Source organism: Thermobia domestica, chromosome 11, assembly GCF_964235325.1.
Source record: "Thermobia domestica chromosome 11, izTheDome1.hap1.1, whole genome shotgun sequence".
In the NCBI taxonomy this organism is placed as follows: Eukaryota; Metazoa; Arthropoda; class Insecta; order Zygentoma; family Lepismatidae; genus Thermobia; species Thermobia domestica.
The window spans coordinates 217800958-217820023 of NC_137464.1; the positions used below are offsets into that span (position 1 = coordinate 217800958).

The 19066-nt window shown below is 34.7% G+C and overlaps 1 protein-coding gene across 1 annotated transcript in view; it reads left to right on the top strand.

The window, feature by feature from the left end:
• Positions 1 to 18857, top strand: part of Dgkepsilon (diacylglycerol kinase epsilon) — a 47989-nt gene extending 29132 nt beyond the window's left edge. Inside the window, exons 8-11 of the mRNA XM_081731635.1 lie at positions 721 to 889; positions 8882 to 9059; positions 12578 to 12714; positions 15938 to 18857. Of these exons, the coding sequence (XP_081587761.1) occupies positions 721 to 889; positions 8882 to 9059; positions 12578 to 12714; positions 15938 to 16054 (601 nt within the window). The 3' untranslated portion in view covers positions 16055 to 18857. The remainder of the gene's footprint in view (positions 1 to 720; positions 890 to 8881; positions 9060 to 12577; positions 12715 to 15937) is intronic.
• The last annotated feature ends 209 nt before the right edge of the window (positions 18858 to 19066 follow it).

A 19066-nucleotide genomic window follows, 5' to 3' on the forward strand; every position in this document is an offset into this window, starting at 1 on the left:
GCAGTCATTGAAAGAATCTGATTTATTTTATGTGTACGTTCATAAAAAGACCAGCAAACTTTAAACTTCATTTATCTCAAAATCAAGTTTTTGAGTTACCGCACACCCAGCCGAGAATTGTTCATCTGCTAAAGGTGAGAGAAGCTTTTCCTATGCTTAATTGGATTTTGAATTCTAAAAGCCCCATGTCTGTAAAAAGAAAATCTTAAGGCTCACCTAAAACTTCAAGTAACCAACTTTCTCAGGGTAATGCAGGGGAAGAAACTGAAAGTGACAGAGATGACTAGAACACTAGATTGCCATTTTTAAGCATTGCTTTGTTCTTTTTACATTGTGTACCTATCTAACTTCATACTATCTTACAAACTTACTTCACTGTCTCAGTCTTTGATTTCAGTTTATTAGTATGAAGAAAACTGCGATATACAAAATATTAAATAAATAGACAGAAATAAGGTATTTAGGATAATATTTGTGTTTCATTATTTATGTTAAGAACAAATTTAAAATAAAGCATAGCAAAGTGTAATTTGCCAAAAAATAAAGCATAATCATCAAAAATAATAACCATAATGTGAGTTGCTGTATTGATTTGACGTGCTATTAATTGAGAAAAAAATATCGTGCCCTTGGACTTCCAAGATTTGGATAAATGATGATACCGTCTTTGTTTTTACAGCTGACATTGACTGCCTGTAATTTTATGATCTCTGTTTGCAGGTGGTGCATCCAAGTAAAACCGAATCGCCATCTTGGAATTCGTTTGCCTTCGAAAGTGTTGTTCATGTACAATTATATAGGTATTGGGGTAGATGCTCAAGTTACGTTGAATTTTCATCGAACTAGAGAATCTCCGTTTTACATTTTCAGTAGCAGGCTTATTAATAAGGTATGTATTGGCTGTCAAGTTTAATTATTATGATTCTTTCCTAAGTATTACGAAGACTATTATTATATTTCATCCTTACCTCGAGTTTTGGTGAGCACAGTCTAATCCCTAACAAGCAATATGTCACACACAAACTAAAATAAGAACAAGTGAAAACACGATTTAGGTATAAACGAGAAATTGTTTCTGATGGACGTTTATGATTATTGCCTTTTATTTTGATTATGCTTTCTTGCTTACCGAACAATTATTACTATCTAAAATGAGCTGGCAGCTTCCTACATAAAGTGTAATCAAGATACAGCATTAAAAATCAGTATAAAAATCTGAAAGACATGGCACAATTGTCCAATGGTTTAAGAGAAATTAGGTGTAAAAATTTGGGCACTTATTCTTCAAAATTCTTAATTGTTGAATTATTTGTGGTAGAAAGAGTAAGTAAGGGAAATATTTAATAAACTATTTTAATGTACGTAAATACTTATTCATGAAAATGTTTAATGCTAATTTTCTTGTAGTATTTGACACTAAATTTGTCACTGTGAAGCACAGAATTTCTGTCGAAATTTTGGCTTCTTGACATAAATGAATTCCGTATGTCGGAGGAACATTAATTAATGTTGCAGTCACTGTGATAATCCAAGTTGGAGAATATATTAGATTTTTAGAAATACAGTGCGTCCCACTAGCTTTCGAACCCGAAAAAAACGTTATAATTTCCGAACAAATATACATAGGAAAATGAAATTCACAATACACGTACCTTCTTTCATGCTGAATACATGACCGTCACAGCAGGTGCTGAAAATGTCCTCCCTGGACGTCAAGACATGTTTGTACACGGCGTTCTATATTGTGAAAAGTCCGATGTAGAGTCTCCGGTGTGATCTCATGAATCGCATTCTCAATGTTGTTTCGCAACTCTTGCAGTGATCGTGGGTTGTTTCTGTAGACACAACTTTAAGAAAACTCCATAAGATGAAATAAGGTGGTGTCAAATCCGGGGATCTTGGAGGCCACAATCCTATGGAGATTATCCTGTCACCATAAAAGGACTCAATTTCTGCCATGGCCACGTTGAAAGTATGGCATTTGCGACGTCTTGTTGGAAATAACCGCGACGTAGTTCTTGATCGTCCAACTGATACACAAATTCACTGAAGATGTGTAAGTAAACTTGTGTGTTTACTGTATCTTCAAAGAAGATGGGTCCAATGATACGCTGTCGGGAAATTGCACACCAAACTCCCACCTTCAAGGGATGAATTGGAATCTCATGGTACACATGCGGATTTTCGGCGGCCCGCACCCGAGTATTCTGCTAGTTCACATAACCGGAGAGATGGAACCAAGTTTCATCTGTGAACCAAGTATAGTCTAGGATTCCTGGATTGTCATGCAACACAGCTTGCAACCAACGACAATATATCACGCGCTTCTCCCAATCTGTAGTCTTCAACTCCTGGACGACTGTAACGCGATATGGAAACAGCTTGGCTCTTTTGGCGGCTCTTTGCACAGTTGACTTTGACATCCCTACCTTTTGTGATAATCGACGCAGGCTCTTCTTAGGGGACTGCAAAAGACGTTGCCGCACATTCTGTACCGTCTCCTCGGACATCCGTGGACGCGCGCCTCCATGTCCCGTAAGCAACGTTCCTGTTGTTTCGAACTTGTTCACCAAATGATGTATTGGTGATTTCGGTGGTCTGATACGATCACGACATCCAATATTTTTTAACAATGAACACGCGTTCCTCAACCATCCTCGCGATGCAGCGACTCGAGTCACACTAACGCACGCGCACCACGCCAAGCAGCACTTCCCCTGGCGCCACCTATCGTCTTTGTTTTGACGTGTGCGCTTCTGTTCAACCCTTTCTCGTGTTTAGCATGAAATAAGGTACGTGTATTGTGAATTTCATTTTCTTATGTACATTTGTTCGGAAATTATAACGTTTTTTTTTTTTTTTGGGGGGGGGGTTCGAAAGTAGTGGGACGCACTGTATATCTAGTAATCTATTATTACACAGCCATGCATACAGAAAAATAAAAGGTCTGTGCAGCATACCCCAGGGTATAGATTCGATGTATTTTGTTACATACAATCCACATTTCTAAACCGTAGGACGATTGGTCGTGTCAGTTTTGTTTTGTCAGCGAAAAGTGTATGTCCTCCTTATGCAAAATAGCTCCAATTTTTCACTCCATAACAAAAAAAAAAAAAAAAAAAAAAAGATACAGTAGATCATTCTGTGGTTTCAAAATTTGAATTCTATGTAACAAAATACAACTAATCCATACCTTGGGGTCCGCAGCACAGAACTTAGTTTTTGTGTGAGACTGTATTATTATTATTATTATTATTATTATTATTATTATTATTATTATTATTATTATTATTATTATTATTATTATTATTATTATTATTATTATTATAAAAAAGGCTTTCTGTGCTACTGAAGACAAAGAGTAGTTAAACGTTTTAAATGCCAGTATTTGAAAAATGTAAAGATAACTGTTTAGTTCAGAACAGGGTTCTGGATTGAAATTCGTGTATTAACTATTCAGGCATCTTTCGGGAATTTGCCGGACTTGAGAAGATGCCAGTTGATTGTGTGTGTATAGGTCCTCAGCGACCATGGTCTGCAAATTACAAAGAGGAAAGGAACCTGAGGAAGATACTGTTAAGGTAAACAACTGTCGAAGCTTCCTTTGCAGAGGGTCTTATTCCAGGGCGCTGTTCCCCTTCCCTCTCTTGCCTCTAAGTAATCTTAACAGCCAAGTTATAAACTAGCATATTTACGTAAATTCATGCTAGTTCTAATATATATATATATATATATAATGTGAGGAAGCTATTCCTAGTAACGTTTTTAGCCTCAATGCCACTAGAAAAAAAAGTGGGGAATAACTCCGCTTACCTGAATTAATTGAATGCTAACTACAGTAACACGAGAAACTCATTTCTTGGCAACTGTTTAATTGTTGACTTTTTGAAAAAGAATTGGTTATTGTTAGCTTATGATTTTTTTTTTTTAAATAAATAAATTGTTAAAGATTATGAATTGTGAAAATTTCCTATTTAATGTCTAATTTTTAATTTGAATAAACGTTATTGCTGTAGAACAATTTTTAGGGGTATTATACAAGTGAGATTCGTTTCGGATTGTGACACTATGGTAGACATCCAAATTATATCAATTCACTACTGAAACTGGAAGTAGTAGATATCTTAACTTCCAATTGCAAAAGATAGATAACCGTCAAAAATAAAACGTGTTCTTCGGATCCTGAATCCACATCAAAAACAGTTTATCACTGTCTCTTACAATTAGCACTCCATAGGAACCAATATCGGACCCGGAAGCTGTATTAGTTTTACTACTTCCATTTTAAATAGAAGGATAGGAACTGAGATGAAATCAATCCTTGGGTTTTTAAATCCATATTTAAAAAAAATGTTTCACCGTATTATCATTTCCGATTTATGGAAATTAATATTGCAGTGGAAATAGTAGCAGTTTCTGTCACTTCTGGTTCCAATAGAGGAATAAAGTCAGAGATGAAGCCTTACTTCAGGTACTGAATTTATTTTTTATTTATTTATACTTCTCGCTATCTGTTACCGTTATTTTTATCATAGCGATCAATGTTGAAACTGGGAGTCATTGATTTCAACACCTTCTGGTTCGAATAGGGAATTTTATAGGTCGATATAGAATTTCTTCTTTGAACGCTAAATGCGTACCAAAAAGCAATTTCTCACTATCTCTTACCGGTTTTGATCGTTAGAGGAATGGCGGCAACTTCGTAAGGAGGAACTGCATAGTTTATACCATTTACCAAATATTATCAGGATCAAGTCTAGGAGGCACAGGTGGGCAGGTCGTATAGCCAAAATGGAAGAAAGTAGGAATGCTTTCAAAGTTTTAACGGAAACCCAGTCGGAAAACGATCATTAGGAAGACCTAGAAATAGATGGGAGGACAATATTAAGATAGATCTCGCAGAAATATGAGTACAAAGTAGAAACTGAATTCAGTTGGCTAAGGACAGAAATCAATGGAGAACTTTTGTGAACGGGGCATTGATTCTCTGGGTTTCATAAGCCGTAGAGTTAGAGATCAAAATTAAAACCTGAAATAGTAGATTCCTATAACTTTTGATTGTAATACAGAAATAAAATCTGAGATGGAAACCATTTTGGGGTACTGAATCCATATCAAAAGATGTTTCTCATTATCTGTTACTGTTTTCCACTATCGCGATCTGTGTTGAAACCGGAAATCGTCGATTTCTGCCACTTCCGATTTCAGTAGATTGATAATGGTTGAGATAAAACTTGTCCTTGGGACGCTTCCGTATCTGGAAGCCACTTTTCGCTATCCCTTACCCTTTTTTATGTATGGAGATCAATATTGAAACCAAAAATGGCAATGGATTTCTACGACTTTCAGTGTTAGGAGAGGATAATGGAATCTGTTCTTTAGACGCTAAATCGATTAAAGGCTGCTCTTGTTATCCTTTACAGTTTTTGCTGTGCTGTGACCAATATCAAAACCCAGCCCTGAATGGTTGATTTCTACCGCTTTTGCTTTGATTAGAGTATTAAAAAGGCAGATGGAATATATTCTTGGAACAGTGAATCGATTTTTTTATTAAAAAAACTATTTCTTGCGGTCTTTTATTCACATGTTTTCGCTCTAATACCTGTCAACAGACGAACGAACGACGACATAGCCCTTTTTATAAGCGTTCCATTACTTATGCATAGCATAGTTCGGAAATGTAATACGAGGGGTATTTTTAAGTAAGGTCCGATTGTCAATAGAAACAAAACTAATAAAGATAGTACCATACATTTTTGTTATTTTCTCTGTACATACTAAGCAATTTCTCTACATAGTTATCATATTTGTTTAGACATTTATCATAGCGTTCGATAAGTTTCTGTGTGCCTACGTCATAGAAATCACCCGCCTGTGACCGAAGCCAATTTTCAACTATTGTTTTCATTGCGGCTATTGGTTATGTTTATTGTTTCTGTCTAAATACGCACTAGCCCTATCTCCCAGCATGCCTTGGACATGAGACGACACCAGTTACAGCCGTAGCGTAAATGTGTCTTGTTCAATATGAACAGTTGAAATGTTTCGCCAAATTGAGCATCCCGCTGCTTATGAAATAAGATCTGTGATTCGATTTTTGACGGCAAGGAATATGTCAGCCGTGGAAAGTCATCACCAGATATGTAAGGGGTACGGGCCGAATGCAATGAGTGCTGCTCAGAGATTTGACACCGATGAAGAAATGAAAACAACGATTGAAACTTGGCTTCGGTCATAGGCGGGTGATTTCTACGACGTAACATACAAAAATTGTCGAACGCTATGGTAAATGTTTAAATGAACATGGTAACTATGTAGAAAAATAGCTTAATGTGTACAGAGGAAATAATAAAAATGCATGGTATTATTTTTACTAGTGCTGTGTCTATTGACGGATCTTACTTTTAAAAAAAATAGCCCTCGTACCATGGTTTAGAGTGTATTTGGGCACATGTTTTTCTAAGAAATTCATCAATATAATTCCTGGCTATAAAATTGTCATTTTAAGTTTTTTTTAATGCAAGTACAAATGATAAAGTAGTAAGTGGATGAATAATAACATTTGCTAAAATATAGGAGTTTCTAATCATAAATAAAAGGACATCAACGTTGTGAAGTCATCTGCAGTAAAGAAATAAGTGATACGAACCACCGCCCTAGACTTTATCGCTTCCATTTCGTAAGTTAGATAATGCTGCAGCTATTATTGAAACATTTATTTATGAAATATGAACAAAATTATAAGAGGTGTTTTCGGAAAATTTCGAAAACTCTCCCCTGTGCGAAACGATTTATACCATTTGTATCGTTCTCATATTGAAATATTTATTTATGAATTATGAACAAAATCATCTGAGCAGGTTTTTTGAGAGAGAGAGAATGACTTATTATAAGACAGTTAATAAAATATTTATTAATGAAATATAGACAAAATCGTGTGGGCAGTGTTTGGAAAAGTTATCCTGGAAACTCAGCTACAAGAATAAACTTCTCTTTATTTATCTTTTCAGAAGGATTAACATGCCACATTCTAGGGTTGTTAATGAAATACTATTTACAAGTACTGGCCCCGTGAAAAGCATGTGTGTAATCGCTAGGATAACACAATCACCGTCACATACCGTCACTGGAAAGTAAATGCTAAATACCTTTAATAAATCCATTTTTATACACAGTAATTGACAAATAGCTTTGCGTGTAAAAAGATTTTATTCTTGTGGGGAAACAATTTTTAGGTTGACAACTACGACATTTCACTTAGCTTTTTCCTACCTATTGTTTTTAAAATGAGGTGTCTTCAGAGAAATTCACCTAGTTTATATTTTGATGTGCCATATTGAATTGTTTCTCTGTTATGTATGTGTGTGTGTGTATGTCTTCTTGTCTTAATGCATATAAATGCCGTGTTTTGAACATGGGCGGACTTAGGGGTTGTCTGCTGTGGGAGCCGACCTTCCGGGTGTTTGGAATACCCCACAGTCGACTGGTGGACCGGGAGCTTTCTCGCAGGGAATTGTTAATTTTCTCATTCGGTTTTTGAGCATTTTTGTGTATAATTCTCTGATACAACATAAGGAGATATTATTATTTTTTTTTTTCAGGAAGTTGTTGGAGGGGCTCCAAGTCTTTCCATATCCTCCCTCGTTACTACAGAGAAGCACTCCAATAGTTTTGTCATTATGTAAATACGTAGAAATGCAATCTTTTAGGCAACACACCCTCACTGCATTTCAACATTTAGATAGCCGGTATGTCAAGTCAAAATCGTAATAAAACATACCGCCTCTGCTCTTTTTCCACTTCGAACGAACACTGTATATATATATATATATATATATATATATATATATATATATATATATATATATATATATATATATAATGCTATCAGAAATTGGTCTCTTAGAGGCATCACCCACTATTTTTCCATCGGCAGAACAAAAATCTGGGGAACACCATAGTCTAGTGGTTACAGCGTTGGACTAACGTCTGCGTGGCCCCGGGTTTGATTACCGGGCGGTGCTTCCCAATCGTCGACGTCCACCCAGCGTTGTGACGCAAACTGGGGAATCATGTGAATAAAAGACACCGCCTCTAGGGGTATCAGGAGCTTTCTAGACGACCACTAGGCGTATCAGGAGCTTTCTAAACGGCCACTAGGCGTATCAGGAACTTTCTAGATGGCCACTAGGCGTATCAGGAGCTTTCTAGATGGCCACTAGGCGTATCAGGAGCTTTCTAGATGGCCACTAGGCGTACCAGGAGCTTTCTAAACGGCCACTAGGCGTATCAGGAGCTTTCTAGATGGCCACTAGGCGTATCAGGAGCTTTCTAGATGGCCACTAGGCGTATCAGGAGCTTTCTAGACGGCCACTAGACGTATCAGGAGCTTTCTAGACGGCCACTAGGCGTATTAGGAGCTTTCTAGATGGCCACTAGGCGTATTAGGAGCTTTCTAGATGGCCACTAGGCGTATCAGGAGCTTTCTAGATGGCCACTAGGCGTATCAGGAGCTTTCTAGACGGCCACTAGGCGTATCAGGAGCTTTCTAGACGGCCACTAGGTCTAGAAAGCTCCTGAGCGACACAGCGCGCTGACCACATGTTCGTCACTAAGCTGAACTTAATTCAACCGATCGCTAACAGATGGCATTGGAGCGGCTCAGGCTCACAAAGGGTTGTCACGCCAAGTGATTTGGTTTGGTTTGGTTTAGTTTTAGAACAAAACTCTTAATGTAGCAAATTTTACCTCAGAGTAAAATAAGTCAGATAAAGTAGACGCAAATGAAGAACGTATTCTCGACTTTAACATTTTGTGGTATGCTTTATCAATAGTTCTGCTTACGTCATGTAACATTAATTCATTTTCTTATGATCCATAGTTATTATATCTAATATACGGAACTCGTGAGGTGGTTGAACGAGGCTGTCGTGATTTGGACAAGCGTGTTGAATTGTATTTGGATGACAAGAAGATTGATCTGCCTTCCATAGAATCTATAGTGGTGTTAAATATTCCTTCTTGGGGTGCAGGTGTGCATTTATGGAATATGGGTGGAGGTATGTTTTTTTATTGTTATAAAAGTATGTATTTTTAAAAATTAAGATTTTGACTAAGGATTTTTTTAATCGAATATAAACATTTAAACAAGAGTTGGTTCAGGTACGAATATACAGGGTGTTCCGGGAGTAAACCGACAAACTTCGCGTACATGTTTAGAACCTCAGTACAAGAAAATAGTTTATCTACGACTTTGGTCAGAAACGCTTAGGTATGCAATTGTGGCCAATTTAAGATAATTATTGGAGTTGGTCGTAGGGTGGTTACCTACGCAGACAAACATTTTTCTTGTATTGAGATTCTGAACATGTGTGCGAAGTTTGTCGATTTATTATCGGCACATTCTGTATATGTAATGAGTGTTGCTAATAGATGCTGTCAATATATAGCTAAATGGGGCACAGAATCTGACTAAAAATGGCCAACATTCTGTAATTATGGTTAAAGTGGTAGCTAACAGAATTCAATTGTAAAGAAGCCTAAATATTCCATAGTTTTACTGTTTACATAAATCATGCTGCAATATTCTTCGTGGTATTCTGAAATTAATCTCTTTCATCCTTAATTCACTTTGTTCGCACAATTGACAAGAGGTGCTCAAACCTCTTGAATTCTTTTCCTTCTTTTCAACCCTTTCTATAATATTGGATGTAAATAAATGCTATTATTAATCAGTGGCAACACTAAAAGAACATAGCTGTAGTAAAAAATACAACAAAAGCACCTATTCCTAAATTGAATTCGGATTGAAGTTAGCTATGAAAAGATGGAATTTCTAGAATCCTGATTGGACCAAGACGATTAAACGAGAATGATACAAATAAGATACATTGTGATTGCTAATGTAAGTATAAATAATAATGCAAGCAGCAAGATGTTTCTAGTCATATTTTTAAAGACATTTCAATTGAAAAAGTTATTCAACTATCACTAGGTGAAATTGGCTAGAAATTGGAAATTATGAATGCTGAATTAGCCAAAATTATAGCTAACAGCTGAACTTAATAGAATGTAAAAATGGCTAGACTTAGTTATAAAATGAATAAATTGACAATACTGTATGTAACGTGCTGAATACTAGAGAAAAGCTACTTCGAAACACTTTCTTTATTATCAATTCGCATTGTTTCCAATATTTTGTTCTTAAAGATCTGTCTGCGCCATTAAATGATTTTCACCGGTGTAATATTTAGTTTTACTAAACACTATTTAAAAATTTAGTAGATAAGGATGTCAGATATTCAGATCCCTTTATTAAGTATTATCTTCTCTAAGAGAAACTATAATACATTCCGTACAATAGAAACTAAAAATATTTCCTCGTAATAATTTCAGCTCGTTATAGTGGTCACAATATTGTGGTCAGGCTATCTCAGGAAAGGCCCAATCAATATGCAGTTTTCTTACAAATTACTTTCAGTAATGATTGGGATAATAGTTAAAATCTACATCATATCTAAAGGAGATTCGCGATAATTCAATAGAACAAACTGTACAATCAAATAAAAAGGCATTATCCCAACTCAATCTGTTCCCCATCGATGATGTGTGAGGCCGTAATGACTGAGTTTAGGGTCTTTTTTCGGAGGATAGCAATTAATTAACCAGAACATGAAACTTAATTTTGATCTAAGGCTAAAAGGAGTCAGCAAACTTCATGTATGAAAAAATACCGAACAGTGGCAACACAAATATACTCTGTATTTGGCTACTTTCTGTGTAGTGATGGTCGTCACTAGAAATTCCACAAAGAGGCTTTAGGTTAATCTTCAGTGGGAGGTTCACTAAGCACAAATATCGAAAATAAATGGACTATCGTCTTTCAGTGGAAGTCACTTAGCATGGAAGGAGAGTAGCAAAGGGTCTAATGCTGGTTCTGCTCTGTAGAAGTTCTGACTGGTTGGTCATAGCTTCGAATCCTTTCTGCATCTATAGAGCTAGTTAAATCTTCTTGCCTGACATTCGGAGCTTAGTCCTGTCTTGGAACCTGGGCACTAAAAATCGGCGGCCTAAAACGCTCATAACTATGTCCTTGTGAGGAATGAAAGATGACAGCAAAATTAGAAATTATTGGTTTGTCTTGTGTCGAAACGCATACCGATAAATCATCTTAATCACTCGCATAATCGAGTACCGACACTAGGATTCAGAAACGTCCTATATCTTTGATATCCACGATATTACACTCCCTGAGCATTTCTTTTCTTCCAGCGCGACACAACCATCGATTGATTTTTCCTTGTCCAAGCATTCTTACGGTCTTGGAGGAGAGAAGAAAATTCATGAGTTTGTTAATTCTTGTCTTCAAGTCTGAATCTTTTGTTTTCAGAGCTTTATGTGGGGGCGCGGTGGCTCAGTGGTGGAGCGTTCACCTCCGGTACTTGGGGTCCCTGGTTCGATCCCAGCTCGCGCCGTGTGGACTTTGTGGTGGACAAACACCGGGCTCGTGGGTTTTCTCGGGGTTTTCCCGTTTCCTACCACTTTCTTCATTCCAGCATTTCATTCATCTCTTATCATCACCGTCTCCTTTAGCCTAACCGGCATAACCGTGGGACGTAAAGATTTCATTTCATTTCACTTCAGAGCATTATGTACTTAAATCAGAATTATTGGATGCTTAAAAAGAGACATAGAGAAACGAGTACGCGGTTAGAAATGTGCATAAGTTTACGTTACGGGAGCACACTGATTATAAATACCTTGCGTGTTCTTTTAATTTCACTTAAATATGCAAGTTAAAGAAACAAACAAAATATTTTTTTAAAAATACACGAGCAGATGAGACTGTCTTTAGCGCTTCCTCTTGTCTGAATGATAATTTCTACTTTTCATTCTATAGAAAGTAAAGAATAAATTTTACAAAATTGCGTATCCCACTATAATATTGATGGGGGGAAAAAGACAATTAAGTAAATTAGGATTCTTTATGACGTTTTACTCAGTATTTTTAGCACTGTGCTTTGTTGTTTATTCTGTTTTTAGGTTTACATAAATTTTCTTCCGATTATTATTTGTACCTTTAACCCTAATATACCTCTCGGAACCTACTTCCCTATCGTTTCACCTCGAAAGGTCTCAGGCACTTTAGCTACTAAAATAATCGGAAGATTTTTTTTCTCTATTTTATGTAACTGTATTATATTTTATTTTAGTTGTGTGTTCCATTCACTTCTTATGTATATAAGTACTATAGTGTCTTTTAAGTGAGTACTGCAAGCACATCTTATTTACCTGGCTACAGACACACATACTTATTATACATACACTCTTTTCATTCAAATTGTAGTTCAGGAGAAAATAATAATAATAGTTCAGATTTAGTGTATCTTAAAATCAATTTTGTGAAAAATGCAGTAATGATAATTAGTTATAATTTTTTAACGTATTGTTCAGTCACAAGTAAACCAAAAACTACTGATGTTGCTCTTCTTTGTTGTGTTTCAAATTTTAATTCTTTTAGAAAAATATTCTTCATTAATCAAAGTATATTAGAATAACTAATATTTTTCACTTATAGGTGATGATGAAATCCCTCCGCAGAGTTACAATGATGGGAAACTAGAAGTATTGTGTCTTTACTCGTCATTGCACATGGCACAGTTACAAGTTGGTCTTTCTGAGCCCTACAGAGTTGGGCAAGCTACATCGGTTAGGGTAAGTAAAGCAGTTTACATCGGTTAGGGGCCAGTAAAGGAGAGAACTTGTAAAACTAAGTTAACGTTTGTGAAGATATCGTTTGAGGGGAACCCTAGGTAGTTATTGGTACTCATCATCTCTCATGGTACTCATGGAAGCGCGCATTTAAAAAAAAAAAAAAAAAAAAAAAAAAAATGAAACACTAGTCACAGCACAGTAATCTTACTGTTGACCATGTTGATGGAAACTCCTCGTAGTTTTCACTGATTATATCATTAGTAAGTAGTCTGTATCGTTACTTCTTTCATCAACAGACTCAAATCATGTTTTATTCAATTTTCTATTTTGATTTAAAAAAAACAATATCTATGTAACTTTGGTCTTATTCTAATAAGGTCTCAATAATCTGTTCTTTTAAGTAATTACCGGATTTATGTAATTATCCTACTAATATTCTTTTAGATGTTTTCAACGAATGTCAATCTAATCCTTACATTTCGTGTGTTACCGGTGTAAATTTTGTCACAATGACAGAAAACTTGGTATTTTGTTGTGCTGTATAACTTCGCTGAAATACTTTTTATAGCTAAATATTTTTGGATATGTGTTCCAGATTTGTAGGCTGTGTTGAAGTGAAAACCTTCGATTCTTTGGTAAAGAAAATTAATATTTTAAAATTGAAAATTAATCAAATACTTAATTGAGTTGTTAAAATTATAAATAAAACACAATAATTCTGAATTTTAGTACCAAGTGTATAAACAAGTTGAAGATTTAGTGATGGGGGAGCACCCTATCACCTATCCTTTAGAATTGTGTTAGTGAGTTAGTTTGAAGAACAGATTGTTAAACACGAGAAATTATGCTATGTGCATGCACATTATTAGTACTTTTTGGACGATGTTATAATTTATTCACGAAGAACAGCAAGAGTAACTTGGATAATACAGTAAACTGTATACATCCCAGAAAAAAAAAGTGGAATCTTGAAAAATATTATTATTTTAAATTTTTGGAGATATTCAGGTGTAGAGACAGTTATAAATTCTATACAGAAGTATACAGAAACGCATCCCTATATATAGTTATATAATATATATAGTACTACATCTGCTTATCCGTTCTGGATAAAAACGAACGTTAGTTTTTTCTTTCTTTCTGTAATCAAAGAAATTGAGAGAGAAAATGGCATATAAGATTAAATAATAATAATAATAATAATAATAATAATAATAATAATAATAATAATGCTTATGAATAGGCATTCCTAAGTACTATAAAACTACTAAAGGATTAAACAGATTTTCTGATTCGTGTAATGTCAGCGAAGCATTCAGACTGGAAGAATATTAAAAAAAAAAAAAAAAAAAAAAAAAAAAAAAAAAAAAAATAGAGTTTACTAGGTTACTTGTAGTTGTGGCATAATTTACATAGGGAACACAAAGGAAATGTAAGAAAAGAACACATTAGAGACGAAAAACCGAGAATTCAGTTTCGGACCTTTCAAAAGATCCAAAAGAAAAGCAATACGACGTGAAAAAGTGTTACATGAAAACCAATAATGGTTTAAAAAAGACAGATTAATGTGGCATATAGTATTAGAATAACATTAATTTAACTGAGTAACATTTTAAATTAAAGGTCAGATAATTCAATGAAACATTCGAGAATAAATGACTGACAAACTGTTGACGGTGTAGTCGATGATAACCACGAAGGCGTCTTTCATAAGCGTAGTCAACAGCTTGAGAAATCTTCAACAACTGTTAAACAAGTTCCTCAGTTATACTGTTCTTTTTATTGTGCACGCTTTCATCATTTTATGCATCTCATACATTTTAATCCTTTTGCGATACCCTCGCATGGAACGGTAAGAGCTTACTGTTAATATCTGTGAAAAAGCTCTATCACAATCTCTTAATAACTCTGGATAAGCTTTGCAGAATACCATTATTTTCGAATGTTTTGCAAAACAATATTGGAGTTCATCTTATTTTAATGGCAGTCTTTCATAATTACCTTCTTTGCTTAATACATAAGAAGAGGTTTCAAACAAGCACCAGCCTATCGTAAATATTTAGTTCGTTTTCTTAAGTTGTGAAAAATCATATTAAAAGGTATCCAGTTTACAATTTTAGACACCATGAAGAAGAGGAAGAGAAACTGGTTGGGACATTGGCTAAGAAGAAACTGTATCATGAGGGACGTGCTACAGGGTATGATGGCAGGAAAACGAGGGAGGGAACGAAGGAGACTACAATTAATAGACCATATTAAAACAGAAAAAACGTATTTGAAGATGAAGAGGTTAGCGAAAAACCGTGGAGCATGGAAGCTTCTCAATTGCAGCAAGTGTCGTGCCAATAATGGCAGAATACTTTTGATGATAATGAGTTTTGAAATGATTAAATAAAAAGTAATTATTGCTATCAATTGATTAATTAATTAACCATGAAATTGCTTTGAGCTACGCTTTCGTAGGTGGTAGGTTAAAAAATAAATTGGTGGAATTGGAAAAGTGTGTGTGTGTGTTTTTAGTTTAACGTCGCACGATTATGCACCGAAACTAAGGGAGACCGTGATGATGAGATGGATGGTAATGGTAGAATGAAGGAAGTGATAGAAAACGGGGGAACCCTGAGGAAATCCACCCACACGGTGTGTGTCCACCAAAAACTCCACTTGGCGCAAGCTAGGATCGAATCAGGGACTGCACGCACCAGAAATAAATACTCTACTACTGAGCCACTGCAACTCAGAAGTATATTCATGGAGTAAAGATTCGAGTACTTTTATTTTAAATTACTTATAATCAGGGCTTGAAAAATCTTGCTTGCAAGTACTCGCCAGCCAAAAAATGTACTAGCCAGACCATTTTGCAGTCACAGTGTTTATACGAATAAACAAAAATCTCTTTGCGGCACAATAAATATATCAATACATTTTTTTTATTTTATTTGTTGACATGTCTCTTACAAATAATAAAAAAAGAAAGAGTAACATGTGCTATTTATTCTTGAATTCATGTTTTTGATTGATCGGACTTAACTCGCCACTGGCGAGTAGACGAGTGGATTTCTCAAGCCCTGCTTATAATACTAGTGAACATTCTGTTAAGATATTGCACACCATTTGCGAGGTATACCGAAATATGTCAAGCTACTTATATTTTGAAAAGTCCGAAAATGAAATACACACTATTGTACTCGTGTTATTTTTATTGGTGTTTCTGCTTTTCTAGATACGCCTACTTGCAACAACTCCTGTCCAGGTTGATGGAGAGCCTTGGGAACAACACCCAGGAGACATGGAAATCAAATATCATAACAAGGCAGCAATGCTTAAGTTGGAGGAATAGTGGTAATGTTATAAGCACAATGTTCTCGTATTCGCTTTTATCGTAAATCGGTGAAGTTATATATGTCGAGGTGATGGCGACTACGTTATTAATATTATGTACAGCAAAAAAACCTTCCTTCCCTCAGAATCTTCAAGTTTTATGTATCCCTAACTACGGTTTGTACAATAGATTTGGAAACAAGCGCATATTTCTAGATGAAAAATAATATTACTTTTTTTGTAATGTAATTTTAGGAGTACTACCTCTTTTCCCTCCTCTGGTCATATTTTGCTCTGTTTTCCAATTATTTTTGTTAATGTTTACAAAATATTTTTTGATAAATGTTTTAGAGCAATTTTTTGCATATTTTTAAGTTTTCTTCTGTGTATAATAGAAAATATAGTATCTCATAAATGTAGTAGTTTTATAATTAACTGATGTAATGTATGTGATACTTTGAAGGAGTCTGAATTTCAGCTAGGAAAAATCAAAATGTAAGATTAGATATTGAAAATATTGAAATTTAACTCTAAAAGAACAACCAGTATTGATTTTACTGATCATCTTATAGTCTCTTTCTGTATTAATTTTGTATAATTGTGCGACAGGAAAAATACTGGGTTTACTTACTTTTGCTCTCTCCAATCTCAGTAGAAGGATAAATGGATAAATCTCAATAGTTTACATTCAGGATTAATGAATTACGTTTAAGAGAAGCGTGTTAAAAGCTAACAACTTCATAACAATTAGGCTTATTCTTCTTTTAACGGGTAAAACACTACTCTTCAAAACAGAATTCATTAATATTGCCAACACACGCTATAGCTTTCAAGAGGTACTCAGAAATTGTGTGTGCTCACCGCTCTGTAAAGAGGCATTTAAGAGAAGTATGTTGAGCAGTAAATATTCAATTTTTGAGTATCATGTTATTTAGTTAGATTGAGTTTATCTACATTAGCATCCCCCTCCCTCTTTTACGTATTTTGAGATCTGAAAATTAGTATTCCCAACCTTGATAACGGGAGAAACGCAAATAAAATTACATGTACAGTTGTTGTGCACACGTTTATGAAAGGTAATTAAACAAGTTGAGCCCAAGAAGCAAGTTCGTTGCGTTTTACAGCTTTTATAGAATATTCAGTGCATTTGTCGTTGTTTTAATCTCTTATTTTTAGATTTGTGGTTGGAGTTACCCTGTTCATGTAGAATGAGCAGTAGAATAATGTCATATATTTTCTGTACATATATTTTCTCGTTTGTCACATATATGTTGATCTAGGGTTAAAGTTTGAACTTTAAAAATGCAAACAAAATTTGTGCGATGTTTTATTAATACATGAAGAGTACAGGTTAAAAATAGCATATAAATCCATTCATTGCTTTCATTCAACTACTTGACAGCTTGTAGAAGATATAAAAATCGTATCCCATTGAGATCTCTGATGATTTGAAGTTTATATGTTGGTTTCGTTATAAGAGTTAATTGTTTTTTGCACTCTGGCCTGTACACTTCATTTACTGTTCTTACTGGTTTCATGCTTAATGTACAGCATAAGCATTTTAAGAATTATAAGATAATGCAATTGGTACAGAATTATGATTGTCACATTAATAGACGCTTAAAATTTTAATAAGTTTCAATAGAGAGGTTTGTGTTTTCGTTGCGTGATACTGAGAAAATTTGAACTGATAATGCTAGCCCGAATATTCTATACTGTTATTAATATTCTGAAAGCAAAACTTCCTTCTGTGGCATTCTTTTTCGGTTTTTCTTTCTTTCTTTTTCTTTTTTCACCGTTATGTTGCATAACTGTTCATATAACGTGATCATAACACTGCAAATTATACTTTTCTTCTTAAAATCACTCATTTCTGTTCGTTGAAGATAATTAAACTATTTGAAGCTAGTCATCGTTCAATTTGTAAGTGTAAAGTATTTGTATATTCGTGAAGTTGTTCTTTCAGTTGAGGAAAGAGCTATATGGAACAAATTTGTGTTTATCTGTCATGGATTCAAAAAGGAAAAACTATAACATTTAAAAAAAAAAATCGTAAGATCAGCTAGTTAACACATTTCACAAGGCCTTTGTAGCCACTGGCTTTCTCTAGTAGATTATTTATTGACAGATAGTCACAGTACCTATGAAATCCTTAGATTTCCAGCAAATTTCTTAATTGTAACATATTGAAATAACTACCTGAATCCTGTAATAATGAAATTGACATTTAGTCTTTACTGGTATGGGTTTTAGATAGATTTAAGTTTATAAATTATGAAATACTCGTACCGTGTTGATGTCTTAAGTAAAGGATGAGTACGAACTTATAGTGTGACAAAAATTAAAAATCAAAACAGGCAGAGATTGATTTTGCTCTCGTGATCTTGTTTACTACAATCCTAGTGTTTTAGATTCAGTTTTGCTTTAAATATTAAACTTTGTGAACAATGTTTTCAGTCTAGTTATAGACATTTGAGAATAAGTTAATAGGTGTCAACAAGAATTAGATAACGTATATTTTCATGTTCTTTTACCAGTAAAATATCTGGAAGACTGAGCTAAAGAAAATCGTTAGCATTTTCCTCCATAAATGAGTTCCCTTGAAGTTAAGACCTAGTAAAATTGTATCCGAAAACTAAATGCACCATACATTCCATTGCATTTGCGGTTTCAAGATAACCATTTAATGCTCGCTTTAAACTGTTTAGCACCCGAAATTGTACATATGACCATGCTATTGGTATGAATTTCTCAAACTTTCGTTTTTTATAACTTTTCTTATGATTAGGGCTCGGAAGTTGAAGACCTAAAAATTGTCTAAAAAGGACCTATAAAAAGACCTAAAGATATCTTAAACTGGAAAAAAGGACCAAAATAAGGCCCAATTTAATTAAAATTACATATTTAATGAATATAATGCTCAAGAAATACAAGCTTCTGGTAGGTTAACGGTCTGTCCTTCTTCCACAAACTAAAGTACAAATGAAAATAAGAAACCCCCCTTCCCCTTGCTCAAGGAAATTGTTACGCC